The sequence below is a fragment of the Lynx canadensis genome, chromosome D3 (assembly GCF_007474595.2).
Source record: "Lynx canadensis isolate LIC74 chromosome D3, mLynCan4.pri.v2, whole genome shotgun sequence".
Classification (NCBI taxonomy): domain Eukaryota; kingdom Metazoa; phylum Chordata; class Mammalia; order Carnivora; family Felidae; genus Lynx; species Lynx canadensis.
The window spans coordinates 27,458,161-27,483,823 of NC_044314.2; the positions used below are offsets into that span (position 1 = coordinate 27,458,161).

A 25,663-nucleotide genomic window follows, 5' to 3' on the forward strand; every position below is an offset into this window, starting at 1 on the left:
AATAACAGAGAGCTGGTCATAAACTGATAGGTTCTCTGTAAAGGAAATGTATAGGGAAGGTTGTTGAAAGACTCTGTCTAATCTGGGTGTGTGTCTTGATGTTGGTGTACCTCTCTCAATTGGAATAAGAATTGAACAGAGCACTGAATTATATAAAAGTATATTGGAATATCAGCACATGTGATTATACACAAGTAAAACATTTTTGTAAATAAAAAACACATTTGCAATTCATATCACATACACGAAGCTGACTTAACGTAAAGCTTCTGTAGATAAATAACCAAAGACTAATAGCCAACCAGGAAGGAGAAAAGGTTATGTATAGACTGCTCTTGGAAACACAGATAACTCTTAGAAGTAAAAAAGAACAGGGCACCTGGCTGGGTGAGTAGATTTTAGCTCAGGTCATGATCCCAGGGTCATGGGCTCGAGCTCTGTATCGGGCCCTGCACTGAGCATGGAGCCTGCTTAGGATTCTCTCTCTCTCCTCCTGCCCCACTCGCATACTCACTCTCTCACTCTCTAAAAATAAAAAGTAAAAATAAGCTCAGCTTCACTTATAATAAGAGAAATGTAGTTCACAATTATAATGGGGTGGTTTTCACTTATCAGATTGGCAGAGATCAAAGTGAATTAATAGGACTGTGTTGACAAAGTTGAGGGGAACCAAGCTCATTAATGCACGTATATGCATAAATCAATACAGTTTGTTAGTATGACAGAAATCACAAATGCACTTTCCCTTTGACCCAAAAATATCACTTCTGGGAGTTTAGCCTATAGTTATTTATTACAGCATCGTTTGTAGTGATAAAATATTAGGAACAATTTATATGTCCATCACCAGGGGAGGGTACTGGTTAAGTAAATAATGATCATTCATATCACGTACTTCACATCAATTATATCTTCATATCATGGTAGCTTTTTATATACTGAATATACGTGAAATAATTATTAAGTTGTATTATGTGACAGATGGCACAGAATTGTGTGTATTGCTTGCCACCATTTATGGGAAAATGTATTTTTAAAATACACACTGGGTTGTACATAGAATATCTATGAAAGAGCATACAAGAGGTGGGTAATAGTGGTTCCCTCTAAACAGGATAACAGGTGAGAAAGAGACAGGTTTTTGTTGTATATGTATTTTTTTCTGCATCTGAATTTACGTGTTAATTATTTTCAAAAACTGAAATGGGCTTTTATTTATTTTTTTAAAATGTTTATTTATTTTGAGAGAGAGGGAGAGAGTGCAAGCAGGGGAGGGGCAGAGAGCAAAGAATCCCAAGCAGGCTCCACACTGTCAGTGAAGAGCCCAATGTGGTACTTGAACTAACAAACTGTGAGATCATGACCTGAGCTGAAATCAAGAGTCGGATGCTTGCCTAACCCACTGAGCCACCCAGGTGCCCCTGAAATAGTCTTTTAAAAGTCATAGGGCAGTGAGTGAACACAAATAATATATGTAGTGATCTTGATTAGAAAGAAATTCTGGTTTGAAAATCTTTTTCATTTTGATCTTCTTGTGAGATCTTTTCAGACTTTTGTGACCGACTTCTTGCCTTTGAGGCTTTGCTACCCTTTCTGAAAGGTTTCCCCTGTTGTCTTCCCTTTCTGTAGTTAGGGAAAATGAGGCTGACGATCCCATGCCGTGCAGTGACTTGTACACATCTACAGTGTTTTGATGCTGCCCTTTATCTGCAAATGAATGAGAAGAAGCCCACCTGGATTTGTCCTGTGTGTGACAAAAAGGCTGCCTATGAAAGTCTAATTTTAGATGGGTAAGTATATCCCAGCATAAGTGTTAGCTGTGTAAACATGCAGTACAGCCTCATGTAACTTCTAGTCTAGCATCATGTTATCCTTTTTATCATTGGCTTTGTTTTGCTAAATTTCACGAGGGATATTTGTCTGTTGCTTTCTTGTAATGCCTTTGTCTGGTTTTAATACTACAGTAATCCTGGCCCCATACAAATGAGTTGGGAAGTGGTGGTATTTTGTCTCCTCCAATATTTGGTAGAATCCCCCAGTGAAGATGGTTGGGACTGGGGTTTTCTCTGTGGTAAAGTTTTTCACTACAAATTCAGTTTCTTTAATATACGTGGGGTTCCTCAGGTGATCTGTTTCTTTCTGAGTGAGCTTCAGTCTGACCAGAAGGTTGTCAGTTTTACTGAAGGTTGCTAGCCTTTTGTTTTGATTGATTTTCCTCTTTTTCTATTTCATTTGTTTCTGTTCTTTGTTGTTTCCCTTTCATTTTAATTTGCTCTCTAGTTTCCTTTAGGTAGAAGCTGAGGTTTGATTTGAGTCCTTTCCTAATAGAAGATTAATGCTGTAACTTTTCCTTCAAGTACTGCTTTAGCTATATTCCACAAATTTTATTAATTTTCATATTCAGTTCAAAATACCTTCTAATTTATGTTTTTATGTTTTCTTTGTCTCATTGGTCATTTTGTTTAGTTTCCAAATATTTGGGCGTTTTCCACATATTTTTCTGAAGATTCAGACTTCATTATGGTCATAGAACATAATTTGTATGCTGAGTTCTTTTAAATTTATTGAGACTTTTTAATGGCCCTAATTGCTCCTTTCCCCACCCCTATGACATTTTTTCTTGATAATAAGCTTATAAATTATTTTTTGTATAATAACCTTTATATTTGCTCATGTCTGTTTTGTATATTACTCTGGAGGTTGCTCTTTACTACCAGTCCTGGCTAGGAGGCTCCAGGTGTCTATTTAGTCAACTGGTTTCTTAGATGATACTCAGTAAACCCCTTAAAGATCTAAAACCTAGGAGGGAAAGGGGGGTGTGTAACAGCTGTTGTAAAGTGTGAAGTATTGAAACACCAAAACATAAAGGTCAAATAGCATCACTTTTGTCTCCAAGGCAGTATGTGTTACTTAGCTCACCTTTGAACAAAGCCATGGATTACATTTATGCACTTCTTAATTGGTTTATAGGCTTTTCATGGAAATTCTCAATGACTGTTCTGATGTGGATGAGATCAAATTCCAAGAAGATGGCACTTGGTGTCCAATGAGACCGAAGAAAGAAGCTATGAAAGTGTCCAGCCAGCCGTGTACAAAGATAGAAAGTATGTGCAGGATAGCCACGGAGAGCAAAGCAATGAGACCCCCGCACCGTTGTCTTTATCGTTGACTTTGGCCACTAGACCTGCATTTGGAGCTTTGTTTGCGAACTGTATCTTTTGATCGTCTGTTACATACGTAATTTCCCTCAAGCGGTTTTTACTCTTACCGTAAGAAATTTGGTAAAGTGTATGTCACCTTATAATTAGCTTTTTCGTAGTATATTTGTCATATATAAAGTAAATGAGATAATCACCCCAAGTCATTTTAATATAATGTGTTTGTTACAGAGTGAAAAGTTATAAATGACATTTTTATGGATAGCTTTCAGAATTTTTTTGAAACTTTTGGGGGAAACCCCAAGTTTAGGTGTCCTTAGGCCACATAATCCATCAATGGAGGGTAGAGGCAGGTGCTCACAGGTTAGTTGCTAACGAAGTGAACAGACTGTTTCCATTTCTTTGTGGGAAGAAATTTGACCATTGCCTTTACCTAGGATGTATGCTTAGCCTTCAACTCCCTATATCTGCCCACACTGAGTGGGGAAACTAAGGGACAGTTATAATAATTGAACCCATAGGTGAACTGAATGTTTCTTCTTATCTGACCATGTCCACTCACTGCATTTGAGTTTTGTGTTGATTATATTTGACATTCTAACAATATAATGAATAGTGAGTATTCAGAGTAAAAAGTAAAAGATTTATGTCACTATTAGTCATTCTTTTGGGGCACCTGGGTAGCTCAGTTGGTAAAACATGGGACTCTTGATCTTAGAGTCATGAGTTTAAACCCCCATTGGGCATGGAGCCTATTACCTATTAAAAAAAAAAAAAAATTCTCCTTGATTGTTACCGAACCTGTAGGTAGAATGATCGAGGTTTCCCTCATCTTTGAGAAGAATAGTGATTTAGTTGAGTAGTTGCTGCTGCTTTTCCACTATCAGCCAGCCTTAGTTTTCTGTTAAACAGATTATAGGACATAATGTAATTTCTGTGAAATGGTGAGTTAACATATGGTAGGTATATGTGGGCAGAAAGGAGAACCTAAGTGATCAGTAGATGGTTGATAAGAAGAGCTTCAAATATCTGAATAACTTAAATGAGAGGCTTGGAGTTTTTTCAGTTCATCGAGGTGAGCATTTTTACCCAGTTTTGGCTTACAGAGAGGGGCCTATACATGCTTTGACATGGGTACTGCTTTGCTGTAATGGAAGTGCCTGATTCTGACTCAACACTGCCACACGTCTATGAGAATACACAGCTAGTGAAGCCACATACTTTTGTCTGTGACTGGAGATTGGACCCCTAACCCCAGGCTGTCTGTAAAATGATTGCTTACCTGGGGAGACAGCTTGAGCAGCAGGATCTGAACAGATTTTTTGGCAGTACTGGGGCGATAGCTAAGAGCATGCTGTCCAAAGGAGGCTTTGACTGTCTGGCAGGGCATAGAGCTCACCTTTTCTCCCAGGTGAGCAGTCATTTTATAGATAGATGTCCAGAGTTAAGGAGTCTCCATCCATACAGCAGAGTATGTGGCTTTTTACTGGCTGTATATTCTCCTGGATGTGTATTGCACCTTTGATTTTTTTTTTTCTTTTCCTTCTCTTCCCTACATCAGGTTCAAGTGTCCTCAGTAAGCCTTGTTCAGTGACTGTAGCCAATGAGACAAGCAAGAAGAAAGTGGATGTTATTGACTTGACTATAGAAAGCTCTTCTGATGAAGAGGAAGACCCTCCTGCCAAAAGGAAATGCATCTTTATGTCAGAAACACAAAGCAGCCCAACCAAAGGGTTTGTTAATTTATAGTTCACTATTGTTTATTACACTTGGAACTAACTGTTCTTGGTATAGGTTTGTAAATGTCTCTTTGAGAGTTGCATAACCATAGAAGGCTATTTTAATTTGCCTTTGTTCAGTTGAAATCTTTTCAAGAGAGCACATTGTTTAAAGGAAAGAAAATTTTGATGAAATTATTTACATCTTTGGGAAGTGAGAGTTCAGGTCTTCTCATGTCTGAGTATTTATTTCATATTTGATCCTTTTTGTCATTTTCTTGAACCAATTTGTAAGGAGTATATTTGGCGTCACAGACCAACATGAGGAAGCCTGGTGTAAAATGGAGTGTGGAATTGGGAATCTAACAAGTGTGGATTCCAATTTTGACACCATTGCTTACTCGTTCTGTGATCTTGGATGAAATACTTGTTTGAGCCTCTTTTTTTGTGTTCTGTAAAATGGGGTTAAATGATGCCTACCTCATAAAATTATTTTCAGGTTTCAGTAAGATAAGGAAAGAGTTAAATTGATTGCTTTCCCTTTTCATCCTCTCCAGGGCAAACTATGGGCAAGTAAATGCATTCTAGCATGTAGTTTTTATGATTCATCTGGTAGAAGCTGTTACTGTCCTGTATAGTGACAGGTCTGAATACTTAGCAATAGGTGCTTCTAAAAAATTTTGGAACCTGCAAGAAAGTAGCAGAGGGTTCCCTTGACATTCCTTGAACATATTGTTTCAGACTTGGGTGTGCCAGTCTTGTCCTTTGGGCCTCTCAGTGCACTTACTTTTTCTAATGGCTTTATTGGGTCGTTACTTATATACCATAAAAATGTCCCGTCTTAACTATTAAGTTGCCCAGTTCATTGATTCTAATAAATTCAGTTGTCCAGTCATCATCATAATTCAGTTGTAGACTATTTCCAGCACCTAGTTAACTTCTCTCTTGTTCATTTGCAGTTAATCCCCATTCATACCCCTAAACTAGGCAATTGTTGATCTTCTTTCCATCTGTATGAATTTGCCTGTTCTAGACATTTTATATAAATGGACTTCTACTCTGCATTTTGCTTTAAAAAGTCTGTGAGTTGCAGCTACCCAGCTCATTCATGAAATCAACATAATTCCTAGTACCCAAATGAGATTTGTACATTAACAACCGTACAGAATGAAGCTGGCTCATATTAGAAAACTCCATGAGAGTTCTCAGTTCAATCTTAGGAAATCATTTAATTGTATATTCAAACAATATCCATCCTTAGGACAAAGTAGGGTACCTTCAGGAATGCTTTATTATTAGGAAATACATTGATAAAATGAATCTTGTCATAAGGATGACTGTGAAGTCATCTTAGTGGATTCTGGAAAGGTATTTAGTTCATCAGTAGCCATTCCTGATAGGAACTCTTTGAAACGTTAGAATTCACAATGGTTTGAAAGGTTTACCACTCTGGAGCTGATTGATTCTTAGGCTACGTTAATGAAAGAAGCATAGTGTCCAGGAGATATACCCATGCTAGTTTTATTCTGTTTATGTCTTATAAGTGATTTTCACTTAATACCATCTTAGTCCGTGTTGATCATCAGGAGATGAGAACAGGCTGGTAAACTGTGCAGATTGTAACGTGATGGATGGATGGGTCTACGGACTGAAGCTGTTAAACCAGGACAAGAGAATATGTGAATGTGCGAATATCTTGTAATTCTTAAAAGGGAATCGTTGATGAAGAGGATTAAGTTTATTCTTTGTTATAATATTTGGGAGATCTAAGTCCAGTGGAGGAAAAGATAACATGGAAAGACTTTCCATAGGAGCTGAACACTAGGAAAGTTGATGTTTTATATTAAAATCACATCTTCTGTGTCGAGGTAGAGTGGATGCCACCTGTCCCAGCGGGTGTCATGGATCCAGACTTATGCTGTGGTTAGGTCACCTCTGTAATCCTTTCCAAGTCTTAATGCTTTTCTGGTTTTGTTCCTGGTCTTCTTTTCCCTATTCTGTCTTGTGGCTCAGCATCCAACATTTTCATGGTTTTCCATTGCTGTAGAAGTTTATCATAGGACTTCTTGGCCAGTGATAGTAAGCAAATGAGAAAGAACAGAGAATAAGAAAGCAGGAAAAACTTGCCTTCAGTTAAATCCCGGAGATCTGAGCAGTTATTTTTTAGGAGGTACTGTTTTAGTAAAAATTACTCTTAAGAACAGTTTCACAGTGCATCAAGAAGTAGAATGCATTCCACCTAGACATAACCTGTGTTAACATTTTGACAGGAATCCTTTTAGCCTCTCTCCTTATGTACCTATTGTAGTCCTTAAATGCATCATACAGTACCAATCAGAAGAGACCGACACCTTAACCTAAGACTTAGAGAAACCTCTGATATTTTTGTGCATGGAAAGATAATTTTAAATATCGTATCCCTACCACATTCCCTGAGCCAATGAATGATTGCTTTGTCATTAATAAGGTATTCTAAAGACAGCAAATTTTGGTAGCAAAATTGAGTCTTTTTTATGCTTGTATGATAAATTGGGAACATACAGGGAATTTCAGGTTTATGGATAAATATTCAAGTTATTGAACTGTTAACTCATTTTCAGACATCTAAATGTGGGCCAACTATGATGAATTCCGTGATCCAGTGCACATTGTAGAATACTATTTGCTGTCCAGCAATGTTCCAGCAGTATCTTTGTGCTGTGATGTTATAGGTAAAGCTACAAAAATTTCAAGCAGATACATACACGGGCATATGTATACATTAGGCATATGTACCTAATGTATACATATGCCCGTGTATGTATTTGCCAATTCCATGAGGAGGCAGTAACATGTTACAAACTTTAAATTTTTCTTATTACTTTATAGCATCACATTTTTATACCCACAGTTCCGTCAGATATAGCCATTTACATTTCTCCATGGTCTCTGTTATTCCATTTTTATAAATGCATCTATTTTTGGCATAGACATTAGAATCCTTTACCTTTCTGAATGTTGTCTTTGTGAATATTCTGATTAAAACCATAATCTGCTACCAGTACATAATTTGATAATGGTAACAAATGGCTAATTTACCCATTCTATAAAAATTGAATTTGTGTTAATGGTTACAAAGTTCAGCTAATAGAAATTAATCTACATTAAATAGTTTTTCAGATGTTTGCTGAGGTTTTAGATGTTGATTTAATAATTTGTACCTTCATTGGATTTTGACATTTTCACATATTGTGACAGTCAGCGTTTTGTATTGGAGAAACAAGGAGTAGTTACTTAATCATTTAAAGTTTCATGTTATGAGGTCAGAACCTATGCAATAATTAGATGTTACTGTGATGATAGTGAGTTGGGACACTGACTTGACTCTACAGGTGTAAGTAATGGGGCTTGGAGGAAAGGAGTTTTGTTATTGTCGCCTATAAATCTGATTCAAGTTCAGGGTTCAGTTCAGGGTCAAGACAAAAGACACTTTCAGTATGAGATATGAAAGAAAGAGAAGGGGGAGCAGGAGGAAGGTAGGCACAGACATGCATGTGTGTGTGTGTGGGGGGGGTGGGTGTCTGTCTTCAAAAGCTTATCTCTTACATTTAAAAAATACGATTAAGATATTAATACTATGAGATAGAATAATCAGAGCCACTCTTTTAATCCCTTCCTCAGCATGAGCACGCCAGTCTCTTTCCTTTTTACCCCCTCTGCCCCCTGTTTCAGATACGTATTCCCATGTTGATGGTAGGATCACGTGTAATTTGAAAACGCTTTTGGTGATTACTTGTTGTACTTTTCATCCCTGTAGAGGACCACTGTTTTCAAACCTCTAGGAAAAGATGTGTTTTAATACAACATAACTTATTTGATCTCATCCCCAGTTTGTTCTTTCCCCCTCCAGAGAATCTGCCTTTTCTAGTATTGTTCACCTCCTGCTTGTGATTTTAGGTCTCTAGGTAACAGTGGAGACCAGGAAGCCTTCTGATTCTAAGTTAGGCAGGTTGCTGTTTGGATGATGACTTCCATCTTCATCTACCTCTGGAAAATGTGTTTGAAATGCCAGGCTTCTGTTAATTGTCTCAAGTGTATTGTTCCCGGTGGATCCACTTTTAAGACTTCGGAACTCTGACCTGTGTTATTTATTCATTATTCTGAGAATAACACAGTTGTCAACATAACCATATATGTACTCTGAAGATGCCTTCCTTTTCCACATTTCCAGTGACATCCATATTTTTGACAGATAGTGTAGAGTAAGAGCTGGACAAGATCCTCGTGTCATCATGCAAACTGGTTTTAGAATGACTCCAGTGCCTAAATAGGTTGTGATTATTTAAATGGTTTGAGGTTTAAATTGAGGTCATGAAATATTTTGTCAGTTGTTTAGGGTATGAAAAGTGTCATGAAACCATGTCATCAATTCTTACCGTTCGTATTTAATAATCTGAGCAGTGACAAGAAGAGTTCCAGCCAAAGAAAAGGACGCCTAGAGGTCCTCACGGTCCTCTTGGTCTAGCTTTGTGACCATGGTCCTAAGTTTCTGTTGGCTTCGTTTTTGTAATGGTCCCTCCCAGCTACATAATTCTGTGCCTCTCTCATGAAGCTTATAGTAAGTAGTTCATTGGCAGTGCTTTGGGATGCCAGCATTAATGTCCCTATGTCTCTGTCCCCTCTCCTTTTTTTTTTTAGTTAATAACAAAGTTGTATTTTTCAAAATGTACAGTTGGTGGAACCTATTTATGCCTCTTTACTAGCGGCAAGGCATCTCCACCCTTGGTGTTTCTGGTGTAAATCACTTGAACTCTATGTTTTGAAAACAGTTTAATGAGTCCTTTACTAAGGAGCTCCTGAAGGGGGCTGCCCTGGCCAGGGAATTGCAAATCTTCAATTTCTTAGAGACAGCCGCTGGGGTTAGAGATGGGAACTTCCTTGCAGAGTTTGTCATATGTGGCCTTGTCAAACAAGACCAGGTTAGTGATCTCAGATCCCAAACTTTGCCTTTGGACTATTTCTTTTTTGGTCTTGCCCCCATATTGGTTCAGTGGGTCTTTGCCTTTCTTGTCTGATTTGCCTGCCTGTTTTTCTTCTTGTCGTCCTTGGGTGGCATCAGGAAGCTCAGAGAGTAGCTGCTACCACTGCAGCCTCACCAGGATGATGGCCAGAAGGGATGGCCACCATCAGCCACAGGGTCCATCACATTGCTTATACTGTCTTGTAAGGTTTACTGTCTTGTTTAACCTGGGCTAAGAGAAAATGAAAGCTCAATAGGAAGAATGCAAAATCATCTCTTTATTCCTGAGCATTAGAAAAAATATGATTAACTAAACTGCTTCTTGAAATTATAAAGCTGTAATTGTGTGTGTGTGTGTGTGTGTGTGTGTGTGTGTGTGTAGTGTGTGTGTGTATCTATTAATCAGTTAATGTATTTTTAAAGTGTATTTAATTTGTATTCTTAGTAGCATGATTAGTTAATTTCAAAGTCTATAAACCCTCTTAAAGTAGATGATATCATAGTAACTTAACATTTTTATTTCTGGATGTTTTATATTAAGTCTTGAGAAATCATCTTATTCTAATTTCTGATTGCTGCCTGTCGTCAGGTTGGCTGGCGTTAGGATTGGCAATGTTGCCTCGGGTGATTCTCAGATAAGATTGCTAGTAATTAACACAGTTCAAGTTAGAATGGAAGAAATTCTGGTTGAACTGTATATAATAGATAGCTTTACTTATCAAGGTGCCATGATTTAAATCCAATCTTAGGAGGCCTCAGTTTATTTCTGACTTTTTTTTTCTTTTTTTTAACGTTTATTTATTTTGAGAGCAAGAGAGAGTGAGTGAGTGAAAGCAGGGGAGGAGCAGAGAGAGAGGGAGAGACAGAGAATCCCAAGCAGGCTCCACACTGTCAGCGCAGAGCCTGATGTGGGGCATGGTCTCGTGACCTGTGAGATCATGACCTGAGCTTGAAATCAAGAGTCACTTAACCGGCCGAGCCCCCCAGGTGCCCCTCTAAGTTTCTTTCTAGATACAGTTACTAATATCCACATCCATGTTACACATACATTCATAAAAGCATATGTAAAATATATTTCTCTCTGTGGATGAAAGTTTTATGTATTCCTCCAGCACCGTACACTATGTTTTAATGCCAACTTGCTCTTATGTCACAGCTGCTGTTGAGAGCCAGCATACGTTCATGTTAAAATGAAGACTGTTATGAAAGAGGAGAGTAGAGTGGAGTACTGTGTAGTGAGTAGCCGCCATGTAGTTGTGTTGAAACTTAGTGCGCTGACGACTGAGAATGCCCGGTGGTGCAGCCCTTCTCTCCTGTGAACTAACAGCCAGATTGTTTGTAATTTCCCATGCTATTTAAAACAGGGTTCTCATGTATCAGCCATCTTCTGTAAGGGTGCCCAGTGTGACTTCGGTTGACCCGGCTGCTATTCCGCCTTCATTAGCAGACTACTCAGTACCATTCCACCACACGCCAATATCAAGCATGTCATCAGATTTGCCAGGTATGTGAAGAGTTGTTTTCTTTTGTTACCAAGTTTTATTTGTTTTTCCTCTAAATCTGTGGAGCGAACGTAGTGTTACAATTTAAACGGAAATACTGAGGAAATTTGAAGCCTTCATATAAAAGTCGTATCTGTTTTAATATATCACATTCAATTCCTGTCATTTTAACTACAGAGCAATCTGTGGATTACTGATGATAGGAAATCTAGTAGGACGGTAGGAAAGTTTTTTTAGGGGTTGCTCTCCCTCATGAGGAATTTGTACTCGGAGACACTGTCTTTGTCATCGAAGCTTCGCAGATTCGGTAGAGTGTTCTCTCATAATCTTCTCGGTAGCCCATCACAGCTTTAGAACGTCCTGGTGTACCACAGGGTTAACATTATCAGTGGCTTTGCCCTGTGAGGCTGTTTTGCTCTGTAAAAATAGGATCTACCAGCTCTTTCCTTAGAGCACTGCTTAATATTTAGGGATATCTTTTGAAAAAGGCAAGGCTGCTCGAATAACCTTAGAACCAAGGCCATATTATGAAATTTGGAACTCCCCCACAGACCCCCCACTTTTCTTCCCTCCATAGCCATTGTTTTTGTAGGCATTTTTGATCAATCAAATTGGAGCAAGCTGAAGCCAGTGCCTCTTACATTCATGACTTTCCTTCTTTCCGAAGGGCCCTTTTAGTGGAATACCCTTCTCTTTTCCTGTTAATAATCTTCTTTTCTAGATTTGTAAAGTTACTTTTGACCTACAATTTATTTTTCACATCCCTCTATATGAGGCCTTTATTTCAAGCACAGCATATATTTTGTTGGGCAAAATTTGTGTTGTTGAAACAGTTGATAGTTGTGGTACCTGGCCCAGTGTAATCTTGCCACTTGAAATTTATTCAGATTATTTGAGTAAAATTTAATGGAGAAGAATAGACTAATAATAGTATCTATCAAAAAATTTCAAAAAACCTACTTAACTGTCTATGTTTACTCCGTATGTATTTGGGGAATTGGCATTTTAAAACTTGGTTAAGTCCAGTGGGCACCAATTAAAAAATATTTGTTGTATACAAAGCTTGATTCTAAGGTACAGGGGCAGTTTCATGGTCCATAAGACAGATGGAAACTCAGAGATACTTAGTTCGTAACTGCCAAGTTTTCCTTTAACTGTGGCTAGTTTTAAAGGAGGTTGAAGAGTGTGTATCATCTTCATGTGTGTTACAAACAAACATTCCAGAAGGATTCGTTTTCCTAAAGACCTTGAAATCACAAATAATCCTGAAAAAATTTTTGCTTACGAAAGCCACCCTGGCCATTTAGGAATAGAACAGCCACAGTTTACAGATCATTTGTTTTCAAATTACGTGAGTCTGGATGAATTTTTAATTTTGGAGAATTGACATTATTTCAAAGTTTGGGCATAAGGGGAGACTATAAAAAGTGCAGGCGTAAGAAGCAATAAGTTATGTGAACTGTATATTTTGTAAAATACGTTCCAAGCTGGTATTAAGGAACTAAGACTGATATGCAGGGCTGATACTTAGCGAGTGTGAACTAGGATGGTGACACTGCTTATTACAACGTTGACCTGCTTTCTTACCGTTTGATAAGTTGAACAGAATAGGGTCTGTTGTACTTCAGAAGAATTACCAGTTTGTCATCATCTATGAATTATGCAGTAATTGCTACATCTAAATAGTCTAGTTTTTACTTTGTTTTATTGTTAATGTGCTCTTCTGTAGTTAGTGCTTATTTTAGTTTTATTTTTGTGCATAATTTTTATGTAATTAGTCCTACTGTGCAGAGTTTTCATATTTATAAATTTAATAATTTATAATAAAATATTAAATAGAACAAGAATGGAGAGATGACAAAGTTTTAATACATTTCTTAACATTCCTTTTAAACATCATAAATATGAATCTTCTGAATCTGCAGGAGAACAAAGAAGAAATGATATTAATAATGAACTGCAGCTTGGATCATCTTCTGATACTGTGCAACAATGAATTACAAAATAAAACAAAAAATTTGTATTTATGGAATGGAAAACAGCTTGATTATTTCAAGAAAGAATATGACTGCCTTATTATTGCTAGTGCCATATTGTCAGGTGTGAATGGTGCTCAAAAGTTGTACATTAAAATTGGAAAGTGCTAAACATTTACATACTTAATGTTTTGTTAAAGTTCATGGCTCAAGTAAGGAAAATGTGGTGTTATTAATAAGACATGTAGAGTCAGTTTCACTTAAGGAAGCATTTAAAATCCAGAAACTACAATTTCATCAGTGTTAATAAAACATTTAGAATGTACCATCTGAATTTTTAACACTACCTGCTTTTTAGTTAAAAATAATTGAGCGTTTTCACCCATGAAATATGTAGGTGGGCATAAAAACATATCAGTACAACATATTGCAATTGAAACTTAACGGTGAAATAAGAAAACAGCATTTTACTAAACTTACAAAAACAAGGCAGCAATGTTTTAGTCAGTATTCATGAAACCTCATCTATTTCGTGTAAGAGTTTTAATAGTATACTTAATATGTAAAATGCAGGACTTTAATAATAGTTTAAAGTTTTTTTGTCAGAAGGAATAACATCTGAAATACCGCATCAAACCTCAGTGTTAGTGTTTGAGAAAAAATGGTTTCAGTGAAAGTATTTCATTACAATGTTGGATTTTGTATAGAGAGCATCTGCGTAATGCTAGGGAGAAAGTCAAGTTTAACCAAACTTAGAAACATTTCTAGGTGTCTTATTACGGCATTTTATAAGTCACCATATTCAGTTATCTTTGGATAAAGTGTCAAAAGATACAGATCAAGTGTCTTAAATCTCTCATCGGTATATATTGACTGGCACACATGAAATGATCATCAGAGACAATTAGAGTACATCTGAAGAGCTGAGAATTGAACTAATGAAAAAGTGAAGCATCTTTGCACCTTGCTGGGCAGCCTCCAGTGCTGGAGCTGCACAAACCGTTTGAAGACTATATCAAGCCTGTATATTTATCTCAATTGGTTATGAAGTGGGGATATTTAAACATGTAGAAAATAAGCATTTTTGAGTGATTTGGCTCCAATGCACAATATTGCAAGAGATATTAATACTTCCTTCCTTTAGCTTTATAAAAAAAAAAAAAAAAGAAAGGTTTAAGTTATTCAAATGGACTGAGTGATTGAACAGACATTAAAAGTGATTGAACATATAAAATTAAGTAAGCTACAAAAAGCAGAAGCTCTTTTAAAAAGAAAAATGTTATACCATTTGAAGCAAAACCAAATTAATAAAATTAAGTCAATTAAAAGACATGCCAATAAACTGTCTTTGTGACTTGGTCAATAGTATGCAATGTTGACTATATAAAATTCAAAAGGTACTATAAGGGCTAGACAGATTTTGAGTTACTCTCTTCAGAAGCACAGGATTTGCTGAACAATATTAAAGTGAAGAAACTCTTGGCTTATTGAGATGTCATCTAGTGAGTATCAGTTTAATGGGGAAGTCGTTGGAAAAGTTCGTTGTGATCCCCTTTGTCCAGTTTTGGCTCAAATTCCATTGTATCATATAGCTAGTGACAAGCATATGGAGTGAAAAATCATATTAACAGTTTTTAAAGATGCTTTAGAAACTGATTTCATTGAAATGATTGGTGCTATAGCGTGTATCACTTGATAAGCATTTTTATCATATCCTTAGAGATTATAAGGGAATAAATATACTTTAAAAGAGTTATAAATTATTCATATTGGTTATTTAATATATTAAATATCATTTCCACAGATATTCTCTATTTTGAGTAACAGTCTAATATCAGACTTGTATTCTGTATGATCGTTATATTTGAGGTGACATTGAATGCTAGCATATAAAAATTCATAGAATTGAACAAGAAATTGGCCTGTCTCACTGACCTATACCTAGTATGTGATTTTTTTTTTTTTAATGTTTTGAAATTTAGGGAGGTTTAGGGGAACTGACTTTGAAGTTTATTGCTAGACTTTTCACATCTGAAAATTTTTACTATTTATTGTTATAATTTTAATACTTTAAAATGGTATTACTGGGCAACCTTTTCCACATTCCTGTTTCTAAAGCTTAATTGGAGAGTCCCAGATCTTTGGTTCAGAAAACTGCATTAGCTTATAACCCAGTAAACCCTAAGATTTGGCTTGTTAGCGAGCAGCAGTTAACCAGGTGCCTGCTTTGTGCAGAGCACTGAACTGTGTACTACTCTTGATGTGGGGACAGAGTGACAGAGAGCAATCCATGAAACGGATCTCTGTTTAAGAAGTGCTATTAGTTGAAGCTCAATGTGGTTGGTGTATTTCTAAAAAAATAAATGTGAAGTATCTTTTAAGAGCCTAAGTATGGTTTTTTTTTTTTTTTTAATAGTCCGAATCCAGATCATTCTCTCATCATTTTTATTGCTTCTCATTCTATTAAATGATGAAGGGGAAAAGTTGACTTTGACTAGTCCTCCTCTGGCAGTTTTTGGACTGCTCCCTTTAAGTCTCTGGGTGGTGGTTTTTCCAGTTGTTTTGTGAGGGAATATGTTCATTTTGGGGTTTTATGCATCTAAATCTCACTGATCATGGTATTGAACTTCTCTGTGGCAGAATGGTAAGCACTTACCCCAAATGTTCTATGACTCATGATAAATACAAAATGATTTGGGGAAATAATTCTTGTCTCCAAACTATGAGACAACTATTAACAAAACATTTTTGTTTTAGGTTTGGATTTTCTTTCCCTTATTCCAGTTGATCCCCAGGTATGTATCCTGAATTTAAGCAACTAATTTGTATTTGATTGTTGGTTATGTCATACTAACTAAAAAATGACCAGTTGCATAAAATCAGGACAGTCAACTTGCAGTTACTTAACTTGATGGAAAGGAATTTCTTTGTAAATATTTCACAATTTTATTTGGAGGACTACAGTTGCTGTTTTTAAATTTATGATATTTTGACTTAATACCTGAATTTTTAGTTATATTTTATTTAGTTTTCAGAATCAGTTAGCATTTCTTACAAGCATTTGGGTGATTAAAGTGAGGGGAAGCAGTGCTGATGACTGGAAGTTAAAATTTCGGAGATTATCTGTGAAGCACTCGTTCTGTGCATAGAAAATAGCGGAAGCTGATTCAACAGTCCTGAATCATTAGCTTGATTCTTCCTTGTTTTTAAAGGCCGTCAGATACAGACTTTGGGGATGCCCCAATCCAAAGTTGCTATAAACCGATCATTCCGGTTTTCTCTGTCAGCAGTAAGAAACTCGAGAATCCCAGGGACCCAATAGTAAACGTGGACTGACGGACGTATATATCAGAGGCAGAACGGGGGGAGAAGGGAAAGGCATGGGGAAAGCAGATGGGGAAAGTGAAGCAGAGAGTGACTTTGAGAGAATTGTTGCAGGTAGGGAGGGCCAGAGGAAGACCCACAGAGCACTGCTTCATAGGCTGCAGAGGCCGCTAACCACAAGTCTTATACCGGCCTCGTGTGTCCATACTCTGTATCTGATCACGCAAGCAACACTGGAAATTTGGGCCCAGGATAACGTGTGCAGAGTGAGGAATTTCTTCTCACTCTGAGTCAACTCTGTTACATTAGTAGATTCTATAGCAAAAGTATCTATATATCTTTCTAGGAAATGCATTCTTCAGGCTTGAAATATTACTGAATCTTAAGAGAACCAGCCTTCTAAAAAATGATCTTAGAACCCATAGGATTTTGATTTCATAGTGCTATTTGGCATCCTTAGTGTCAGGCTAACTTATTTGATAAGCCAGTAGAAGGGTAAGGTTGTGCCTTCCGTTTTCCTTAGAATCCTTAGATTTGTCCTCCTTTACCTCCATAGTACCCCCCTTAGTCCCTGTTACCTTTGTGCAGATACGTGCCAATACACGTGGTTAGATACACATGGTTAGAGGTAAAATGGCTGCACCCTGAGTATGACAAGAATTCGTAGAGCCTATTGATAGCAGAACTGTGGTATCTAGCGTTCATCTTATAAATGAAGAGAATACCTTTTTACTATTAGACAGTCAAAAACTGCCTGAGAGGAAGTAGAAATAAAATGTAAGTTTCTGGGCTTTTTTCCAGAAGATTTAGCGGAAAATCAGAATTGATTCAATTTTAAAGAAGTTTAATGCCTTAGAAGTCTACTCTCTTTAGAGCACCCGAAACGCTCTCCCCCCTTAACCAGAATCCCTTTGATCTCTTTGTGTATGACGTTTATTTTATGGATGAACCAAGACCGTTACCCATGCTAAACACTGAACTACTTTTTCTGTCAGGCGGCCTACATTTCGGTCGTTGCTCTTCCACTGATTGGCAGCGTGAGCCTGGGGCTGTCGTTGCCATTTTAAGATTTTTTGGAAGATCGTGTGGTGAAAAAAACTTCAGTTTTAAGTTACTGTTTGGTAACTTAGTATCTCTAATGATAGGCTGGAATACTTTATAGAATTGATACCATTGATTGAATATTCTTACTGATCTTTTTTCAAATAGTCAATCTGAACACAAATTTTTAGGACTCCTCCTCTTGTATATAACTGGTCCTCACTTATTTTACTAAAATCAGTCGGTGCTGCTGTTTCTCACATTAAATATTTTTGTGGCGGTATTTAGCTCTTGTCTCTCTACTCCTCTTGGACGATATTATAGTGTTAAAACTTCAGGTTTGAATTTGAGAGTCAGCGATCAAGATGGTAAGGAGACTTGAAATCGGAATTCTTGAAGGGAGGCAGTATCAAGCCCCACAAGGAAGATTATATCTCCTTTCAGATTTATCCCCAAATTTTGTGATTATGTGGGATAATTCTCTGTTCTGAGTATCCTGTGGTAGTTAGCTACTGTATGGTCTCTGTTTTAGAATGAATGCTCTCTTCCTGATTACACAGGTATCATTTCATGTATGTCTAAAGGATTCAAGTGGTACTGTTGAGTTGATCAGTCTTAAAATTCTTGCTAAAGAGCCTGATTGACACTAAATTTTAAAAGAATTATTGAATTTTGTACTAGCATTTTTGCTTAATGCCATTAGAAATAAATATTGTTAGCCTTTATAATGTGCTTTAAAGCTGGCATAAATGCATTTAGTGAGCAAATTCTTTTTGAGGTTAAGTATGAGTCATAATGGTGGGGCCAGTATTTACTATTAAATAATCTTAGTAGTTGTTGACATTTTGTACTTGGACCTGTATACTTGGTCTACAAATTCTGCAAGACTTGAGAGAATCAAAAATATGCTGCACTCACTAAACAGTAAAATAGCTAAAATCATACCACCTTCCATCCGAAGATGTGAAGTTTTGAGAAATTCTAAATCCCACTAGCATTTAAATATGTGGCTATCACTTATGCATATCTAACAATTTCTAGTCTCTTTATTTAAAACCAATGTAGCCTCTTCCTCATCGGCATCATTGTTTGTTTCAAGCAGTACTGTCCTCCTATGTTTTTGGATAGTCTCACCTCACCCTTAACAGCAAGCAGTACGTCTGTCACCACCACCAGCCCCCATGAAAGCAGTACTCATGTTAGTTCATCCAGCAGCAGGAGTGAGACAGGGGTCATAACCAGCAGTGGAAGTAACATTCCTGACATCATCTCATTGGACTAAAGGAGGACTCCCTCGATTCTAGGAATCATTCATCAAAACTGTTCTTTCTTGGATCTCTGGTCCGTGGAAGCTATTTTTTTTTGTAACGGTTACTTTGCTATTTATTGAAACGTCAAATGGATTCTTTTGCTTTCTGAGATGAACGCAGATGACTACAGCAAGAACCAAATGACATGCAAGGATTTTTCTTACTCATGCTGTACTGAGCATCAGATACATTCGGCCATAACTGTATCTTCTCGAGAGATGGATTTCAGTTTCATGTGTTCCTGGATGGATTCTGCATACACATCGGTTAAAAATTTTTTTTGTTGTAATAAACAGCAATAAAATTATGTAAATATTCAAGTAAACTTTTTTCTAACTAAAAAGATGTAATCAGTGATTCTAAAATGACAGCAACTTCTGTTTAACCTGATGTGAAGGCAAGATACATGGAAGGAAGTCGTGTTTGCTGAATGAGTCCTTTCCATGGAGATTTGTTCCATTTCATTGAAGTAATGAAACCCTGATAAGTGGCCACAGCTTGGGTTCCTCTTTTCTTCCTGATATCAGCCATCAAAGAGAAATGGCCTGTGTTGTGTATTTTCCCTGGTTGTCATTTACACTTTGATGTTGTTTGCTAGCAATTGCAGAGGAAAGTTCTGGGACTTGGCTGCTCTTTATCGATAGTGCTAAAGAACGCTATGCAGATTCTGCCCTGACATAACGTGTGTTATTTTTGGTAATTGTACATGCTCATTCTAGAGATCTCTATAAAATTGGGCTTGCCTTCTCGAAAAAGAAATTCTATGCAGCCGTTGAATGTTGAGTGAAATGTTTTTGGAGTAACATGTGGCTAGAATGTTCATTAGAATTTTGTTCACACTGACCAGAAATATCGAGAGCTTTGAGGCAGCAGAAGACCAGATTGGGGGGCGGCAGGAATAACAAGAGTTTAATCTCTTCCTAGGAACTTCTTTGGCTCATTTATTTTATAGAATAATACACAAATACTTGTTGAACCTTTTCAGATTTTACTAACACTAAGAATGCAAATATGGTTTACGACCCTGGTTTTATTTCTCACCTATACAGTTTCAGTGTCTGTGATGATTTTCAAACGTAAAGAAAACACAAACAATAGCAAGGCATGGGGACTGCATCGGATTTCCTTTTACTTTTTTTTAAAAGGCAATCTTTCCTGATACCATGAAGGACAAACAGAATTAGAAATGTTTGAATTTGAGTAAGGAAGGTTTGGGGAGAGTGGCCTGTAGCCAGCCCACTTTGAAAACCACTCATTCAGAATGTGCTTGATTTTAAAAACCTCAGGAGACTGAGTTTTACCCTTAGAGAAACATTTCTATCCAAATTTTCTATTTCCCTTTGTTTCATTTGGCTTCCTAAATTTTTGAGGTCTCAAGGAATTAATCCTTCATGTTTAGCTTTCTCTCCCTAGCTGTGTCTATTTGAAAAATAAAACCCTTTTTAAAAATGACTTAATCTAACTGATTTCTCAAACCAAAGTACCCAGATGAAGAGTCTCCCAATGTCAGTTAGACTAGGGACACAGTCGCATTACTTCAGGGCTGGTGTAACTCCCAGAAGCTGATTTGTCACTGCTTGGGTTTGTTTTGTTCTATTTTGTGGGTTTTTTGGTTTGTTTGTTTTTCTTTTTCTTTTTCGTTTTTTTTTTTTTTTTTCCTCTCAACACCACCTCAAGTTTTCAGGGCCACTGCTGTCTTTGTAAACAGACTTAATTTCATGTGATTTTCTTACATCATCCCCCCCCTTTGGCTACATCTTCCCTTTACTTAATGTGTTACCCCCTTTTGGAGAGCTGCTTCCCATTAAAGCGTAGAAACAAAACCACGTCTCCCCGCCCGGGTTGCGCCATGGTGGCCATTTTACTTGCTTAGCCATCAGATCTCCAGTCCGTGTTACAATCTTTTGGTCCAGGTAGGGAATTTCTTCTAGTAAAATTTTCTGTTGCTGCTCGAAAGACAGACGCGATTTCTGTTCACTCTGTAATCAGATAGAAAACGTAACCCTGATTTGTGTGGTATAATTTGTTAATAAATAAATGATGTATATTTGTTACCATTTTGCTACCCTGTAGATTCTCAGACTCCCCCTCCCCCATTTAATCTACTACAGAGTTTTATAAGGTAAATGGAAATACTCGTAGAAGTTCATTTATGTACTTGGTTCTTGTAACCAATACCTCTGTGCTTTTATAGTTTTGCTTTGTTTCCTTTTCTACTATTTTATGTGAACAGTTTTAGTGTTCATTTTTGGTGCTTTACACTGAAATTACATACAAGATTTTAATTTATACAGGCAACTAATGTTTTTAAAAACACATTTTTAAGTTTATAATCTTAAGATTGGGCTTTTAGTATGTTATCTTTGAAGGTGAGTATTTTCTTTATGCTTTTGCCTTATGACAACAGCATGATCCATTAAGCCATTACGGTTTCTTTTCGTTTTCATTTTTGTTTTTTTTTTAGTATGGTCACCAAATACTTTTACTGAGACCCTGACTTTTCAGCAGTGTGTTTTGCTTGCCCAGATTTCTGCTTAACCAAGTGTAATACAGTTTCAGAGGACATTGTCTTAGCTGTCAGCCAACCAGTGATTATGTGGACTATCTTGTTTAAGGAAGGGAACTGCAGCTTCTAGTCTCCTCTTACAAACACTGAGGCAACCTATAGTTTTGGTCTTTATTCCTGTGTAGAAATGGGAAGGGCTTTTCTTGCCTTTGGTGACTCTTGACGCAGTAATCAGTGCTGAATATAGCTTCACAGCTAAGCTCTGCTTACATTCACAAACTTTCTGACCCTAAGGTGAGCCGCTTTAGGATTTTATGTCCATTTCTGCCCAGAAGGTAAAAATCCTTGGCACGTGTCATAGGATAATTAGATGGCCAAATGAAATAATAGAGCTAAATTCAGGTTATGTGGCACTTATCTTAGAACGTGCTTCAGGAAAGCTAGGATGAAAATACTATGATTAGGTGAGGGTTGTAACAGCGTAGGTAAGTGGAGCCATATAACTCTTGGTGTAAAACAAGTTTCTCTAGGGTAGAATCTTAAGGAGTTTGAAGAAAGGTTAAAATGTTGGGCTGTAGGTGGAATGGTATTCAACAGAGACTATTTTGACTTTGAGATTAGACCTTTCGGGCATTCTGCCTTCAGACCAGTCCTGGACACGTGTCACTTAGTAACCAAGTTTGTTTGTTTTTCTTCTGCTGATAAGCATTCATTAGTTACGTTTTGTCTTTTTCAGTAAATTTAATTCTTACAAACCATTAGTTTAATTCTCAAATATGCTTTTTATTTCTCTCTAGCCCCTAATTGGTACAAAAGCACTTAACTATTTACTTTTTTTCCTCTTTTTTTTTTTTAAGTAAACACTTGTTTTCCTAATTTTTTTTTTCATTTTGAAAAATGCAGAACAGTGCGCCATTTAAACTTGGGTCTGATGTGTTTTGTGGCCCTGGATCCACGTGCTGTGGGAACTGTCATTAAGATCAGTGATTGCTGGCTTGGCCCGCTTCACCATCTTTTCTGCTGCAGTTCCACATGAATATGGTGAAACTTGGGGAAAACAATTTAAGAAGTTCTCTGCCATTTTTTGTTTTTGTTTTTGTTTTTAGTCTGATGCTTCTGTCAAATGAATGGTTTGTAGGCCCCTTTTTTTGTTATTAGGAGCCACACTCCCAATTCCTAGCAGAACAAATAAAGCTGTATAAAAATGCCCATTCTTCTTTAATCCTTGATTCAATAATGTTTGTTTTTTGTCTATGCCAGTAATACACACTCATTTTGGAAATTTTAGACAATACGGAAGGCTTATAAAGAAAAATAATAATTGCTTGTATTACATCACCCAAGAAAAAAAAGCCCTTTGATATTTTTGCATATTCTTGCCAGTCTCTTTGCTTCTTGTACATGTTTTTACATAGGTTTATTCATTCTCGGTATAATTTGTATCTTGGTTTTTTCCTCAGTCTACATGTCATTAAAAACTGTCAACTCTTATTAATTGCTTGATATTCCATTGTATGGATGTGCCATGATTTGTGTAACCTTTCCCCATGGGGCATTTTAGATTGCATCTCATAAAGTTACAGCAAATGTGTTTGTGCATAAATTATTTCCTTAGGGCGAATTACTAGAGGTGGAATTTCTGGGTCGAGGATATGAACGCTTTTGTAGTTCTTGACTCATGCCACTTTTCCAAATGATTTTACTGATTTGTCCTCCAACCATATGATATGAGAAGAACCCTTTAACCATATTTTTCAAGAATATGCACCGTTTACCTTAGTGCCGGCGTCCACACTATGACCCTCAACCCTCCCCACCCTGGTGAGCGGGGGCTGATTTGGAAATGGTTGGCAAAGATGTTCCCCGGCTGTGTCAGTTTCAACTACATCTACCTGACATGTTCCAGAAACACCTGCCTAAGATATCCAAGTAATTTTTCACATAGTTTTACTTGCCCTGTGAAAGTCCATTGTAAGACTGTATTTTCCATCCTAGTTAGAAAGTCTTGACGTTTTTTTTTAATAAAGCATTTGTGCCTAGGGCCAGCCCTTAGTAGCCAGCTTTCTTTTTTCCTTTCTGTAGGCTCCATTTTGGGTTTTCTGAGCTCCCCAAAGCCAGTAGGATCTCCTGAGCCCAAGGCAGTCCAAACCAAACTGGAAGAGTGGTAAGGCTAAACAATGAAAGCAGGGCCAAATTTTGCTTGTTTCACTTTGTGTTCTTTTGTGTTTCCAATGGCATCTTGGTGTTCTAAGGGCAGCTCTGGCGAAAGAAAAACATTGCTTCCTCAGATGTTCAAGGTGTGTTATTTTCTTGATTGGCATACCACATAATTTCCCAAACTGCTTTTTATTTCAGAATGGCTTTTAAAGCTTCCTTCGTCTTGTGTTCTCAAAGCTTAACTCTTAAGTGAAGAAGAATATTGTGTTATAAAATAGAATATGCCTCTTATTTTGGCCTTTGTCAAACTATTCAGACATTCAGTATGTTTTATAAGTGTTTATGGGATAGAGTAGAATAAAAGATCTGGTCCCAGGCTTCAAAGGGCTCGTAATCAACTTTTCAGAAATCAAGAATTCTTAACCTACGTTGTGCTAAGAATTTTACAAAAGTGTCTCATTCCTTACAATAGCCCTTCAAAGGAAAGAGGTATTGTCCACATTTAACAGATGAAGGACTAGATTTAGGAAAGTTTCTCAGTGGACTTGGAAGTCTTAAACGGACCTACGTCAAAAGCCCTCATTAAATGGAAGTGACATTAATCAGGCTATTTGAGAATCTAGACATAAGATCATGAGAACTGATTTTAGGTGATGGCCCCAGGAATATAGAAGGAGGACACTGGAGCCATTTCAAAGGAAGACTCAAGATTCAGTGTCGTGAATAGATACAGGAGTAGGGGCTGAGTCCGTTTCTCAAGCCTGGATAACCAGGGTAATGGTGCTGTTTACAGAGACAGGAGGCAGTTAGAATGGGCATAGTCGTTTAGGAAAGACCGTGAGTTTGATGGTAAGCATGAGATTTCAAAAGGGAAGGGTCCACGAAGCTCATGTTTGCTTTTCTGCAGTCTTTTAAGATGTGCAGCCTTCCTTCGTCTGCCATTTCATCCACTTGCCTTAATTCTGTAGGTATTCTGGTCACTCCCAGTTGCCCATCAACCCTTTTTGCTAAACCATGCTCATGGCGTCTCAGCCTTTTCTTTGGATTTTTCCCTTCACTGCCTTGTCACCCATACCCTGCACCTCTCGTCAGTGTGGGCTGTGTTCACTCACATTCCACGTAACTTAAAGAGGTGGGTGGTTGCTGCCCTTTCTCTGTTACAGTTTCTAAATAATATTTCCCAAGGCCTCTGACAAAAATATGCCCCATTTGTAGCCCATGCCAAGGTTATACTGTTAGTACTTCTACTCTTACCAAGGAACCTGATCGTGACCTTGGATTTGCTGAAGGCGTCGCTTCCTGACTCACCGTGTTTCTTGCCGTCTCTGACTTTGTAGTTAGTCTTCAACGTTTTTTTTTTTTTAAATTTTTTTTTTTTTTCAACGTTTATTTATTTTTGAGACAGAGAGAGACAGAGCATGAACGGGGGAGGGGCAGAGAGACAGGGAGACACAGAATCGGAAACAGGCTCCAGGCTCCGAGCCATCAGCCCAGAGCCTGACGCGGGGCTCGAACTCACGGACCGCGAGATCGTGACCTGGCTGAAGTCGGACGCCTAACCGACTGCGCCACCCAGGCGCCCCTAGTCTTCAACGTTTTGATGGATGATCCATTCAACAGTCTAGCCTGTAAGATTTTTGGTTACCTCCAGTTTCTTCCACTGAAATGTCCGGCCACTGTCTCACCATCTCACCCCTTGTATTTTCTCTGTATTTCTTGTCTAAGGCTCCTCCTTCATTATTACAGCCACAAACATATCCTCAGACCCCTCCTTCAGGGTCATCTATTCATCCTTTGATTTGACATCGCATGTTCCTTTTGCCCATTCTTGTCAGTTATCACAAGTGTGACTACTCTCAAACCGCACCTGTGTCTGCAGATGACCTTACTTCCTGATGCGCTCAGAAGATTCAGTATGTCAGCACGATTTTGTCTCCATGTGTGCCCACTTTCATTCTCCTTCATTCCAGTC

The 25,663-nt window shown here is 37.6% G+C and overlaps 1 protein-coding gene and 1 pseudogene across 1 annotated transcript in view; one reads left to right on the forward strand and one right to left on the reverse strand.

Moving 5' to 3' along the window:
- PIAS2 (protein inhibitor of activated STAT 2) overlaps positions 1–23,236 on the forward strand; it is a 96,891-nt gene extending 73,655 nt beyond the window's left edge. The window contains 6 exon segments of the mRNA XM_030335733.1: positions 1,630–1,790; positions 2,971–3,104; positions 4,720–4,891; positions 11,240–11,379; positions 16,111–16,148; positions 18,818–23,236. Of these exon segments, the coding sequence (XP_030191593.1) occupies positions 1,630–1,790; positions 2,971–3,104; positions 4,720–4,891; positions 11,240–11,379; positions 16,111–16,148; positions 18,818–19,000 (828 nt within the window). The 3' untranslated portion in view covers positions 19,001–23,236.
- Positions 9,598–9,971, reverse strand: LOC115528202 (annotated as a pseudogene).
- Positions 23,237–25,663: the final 2,427 nt, after the last annotated feature.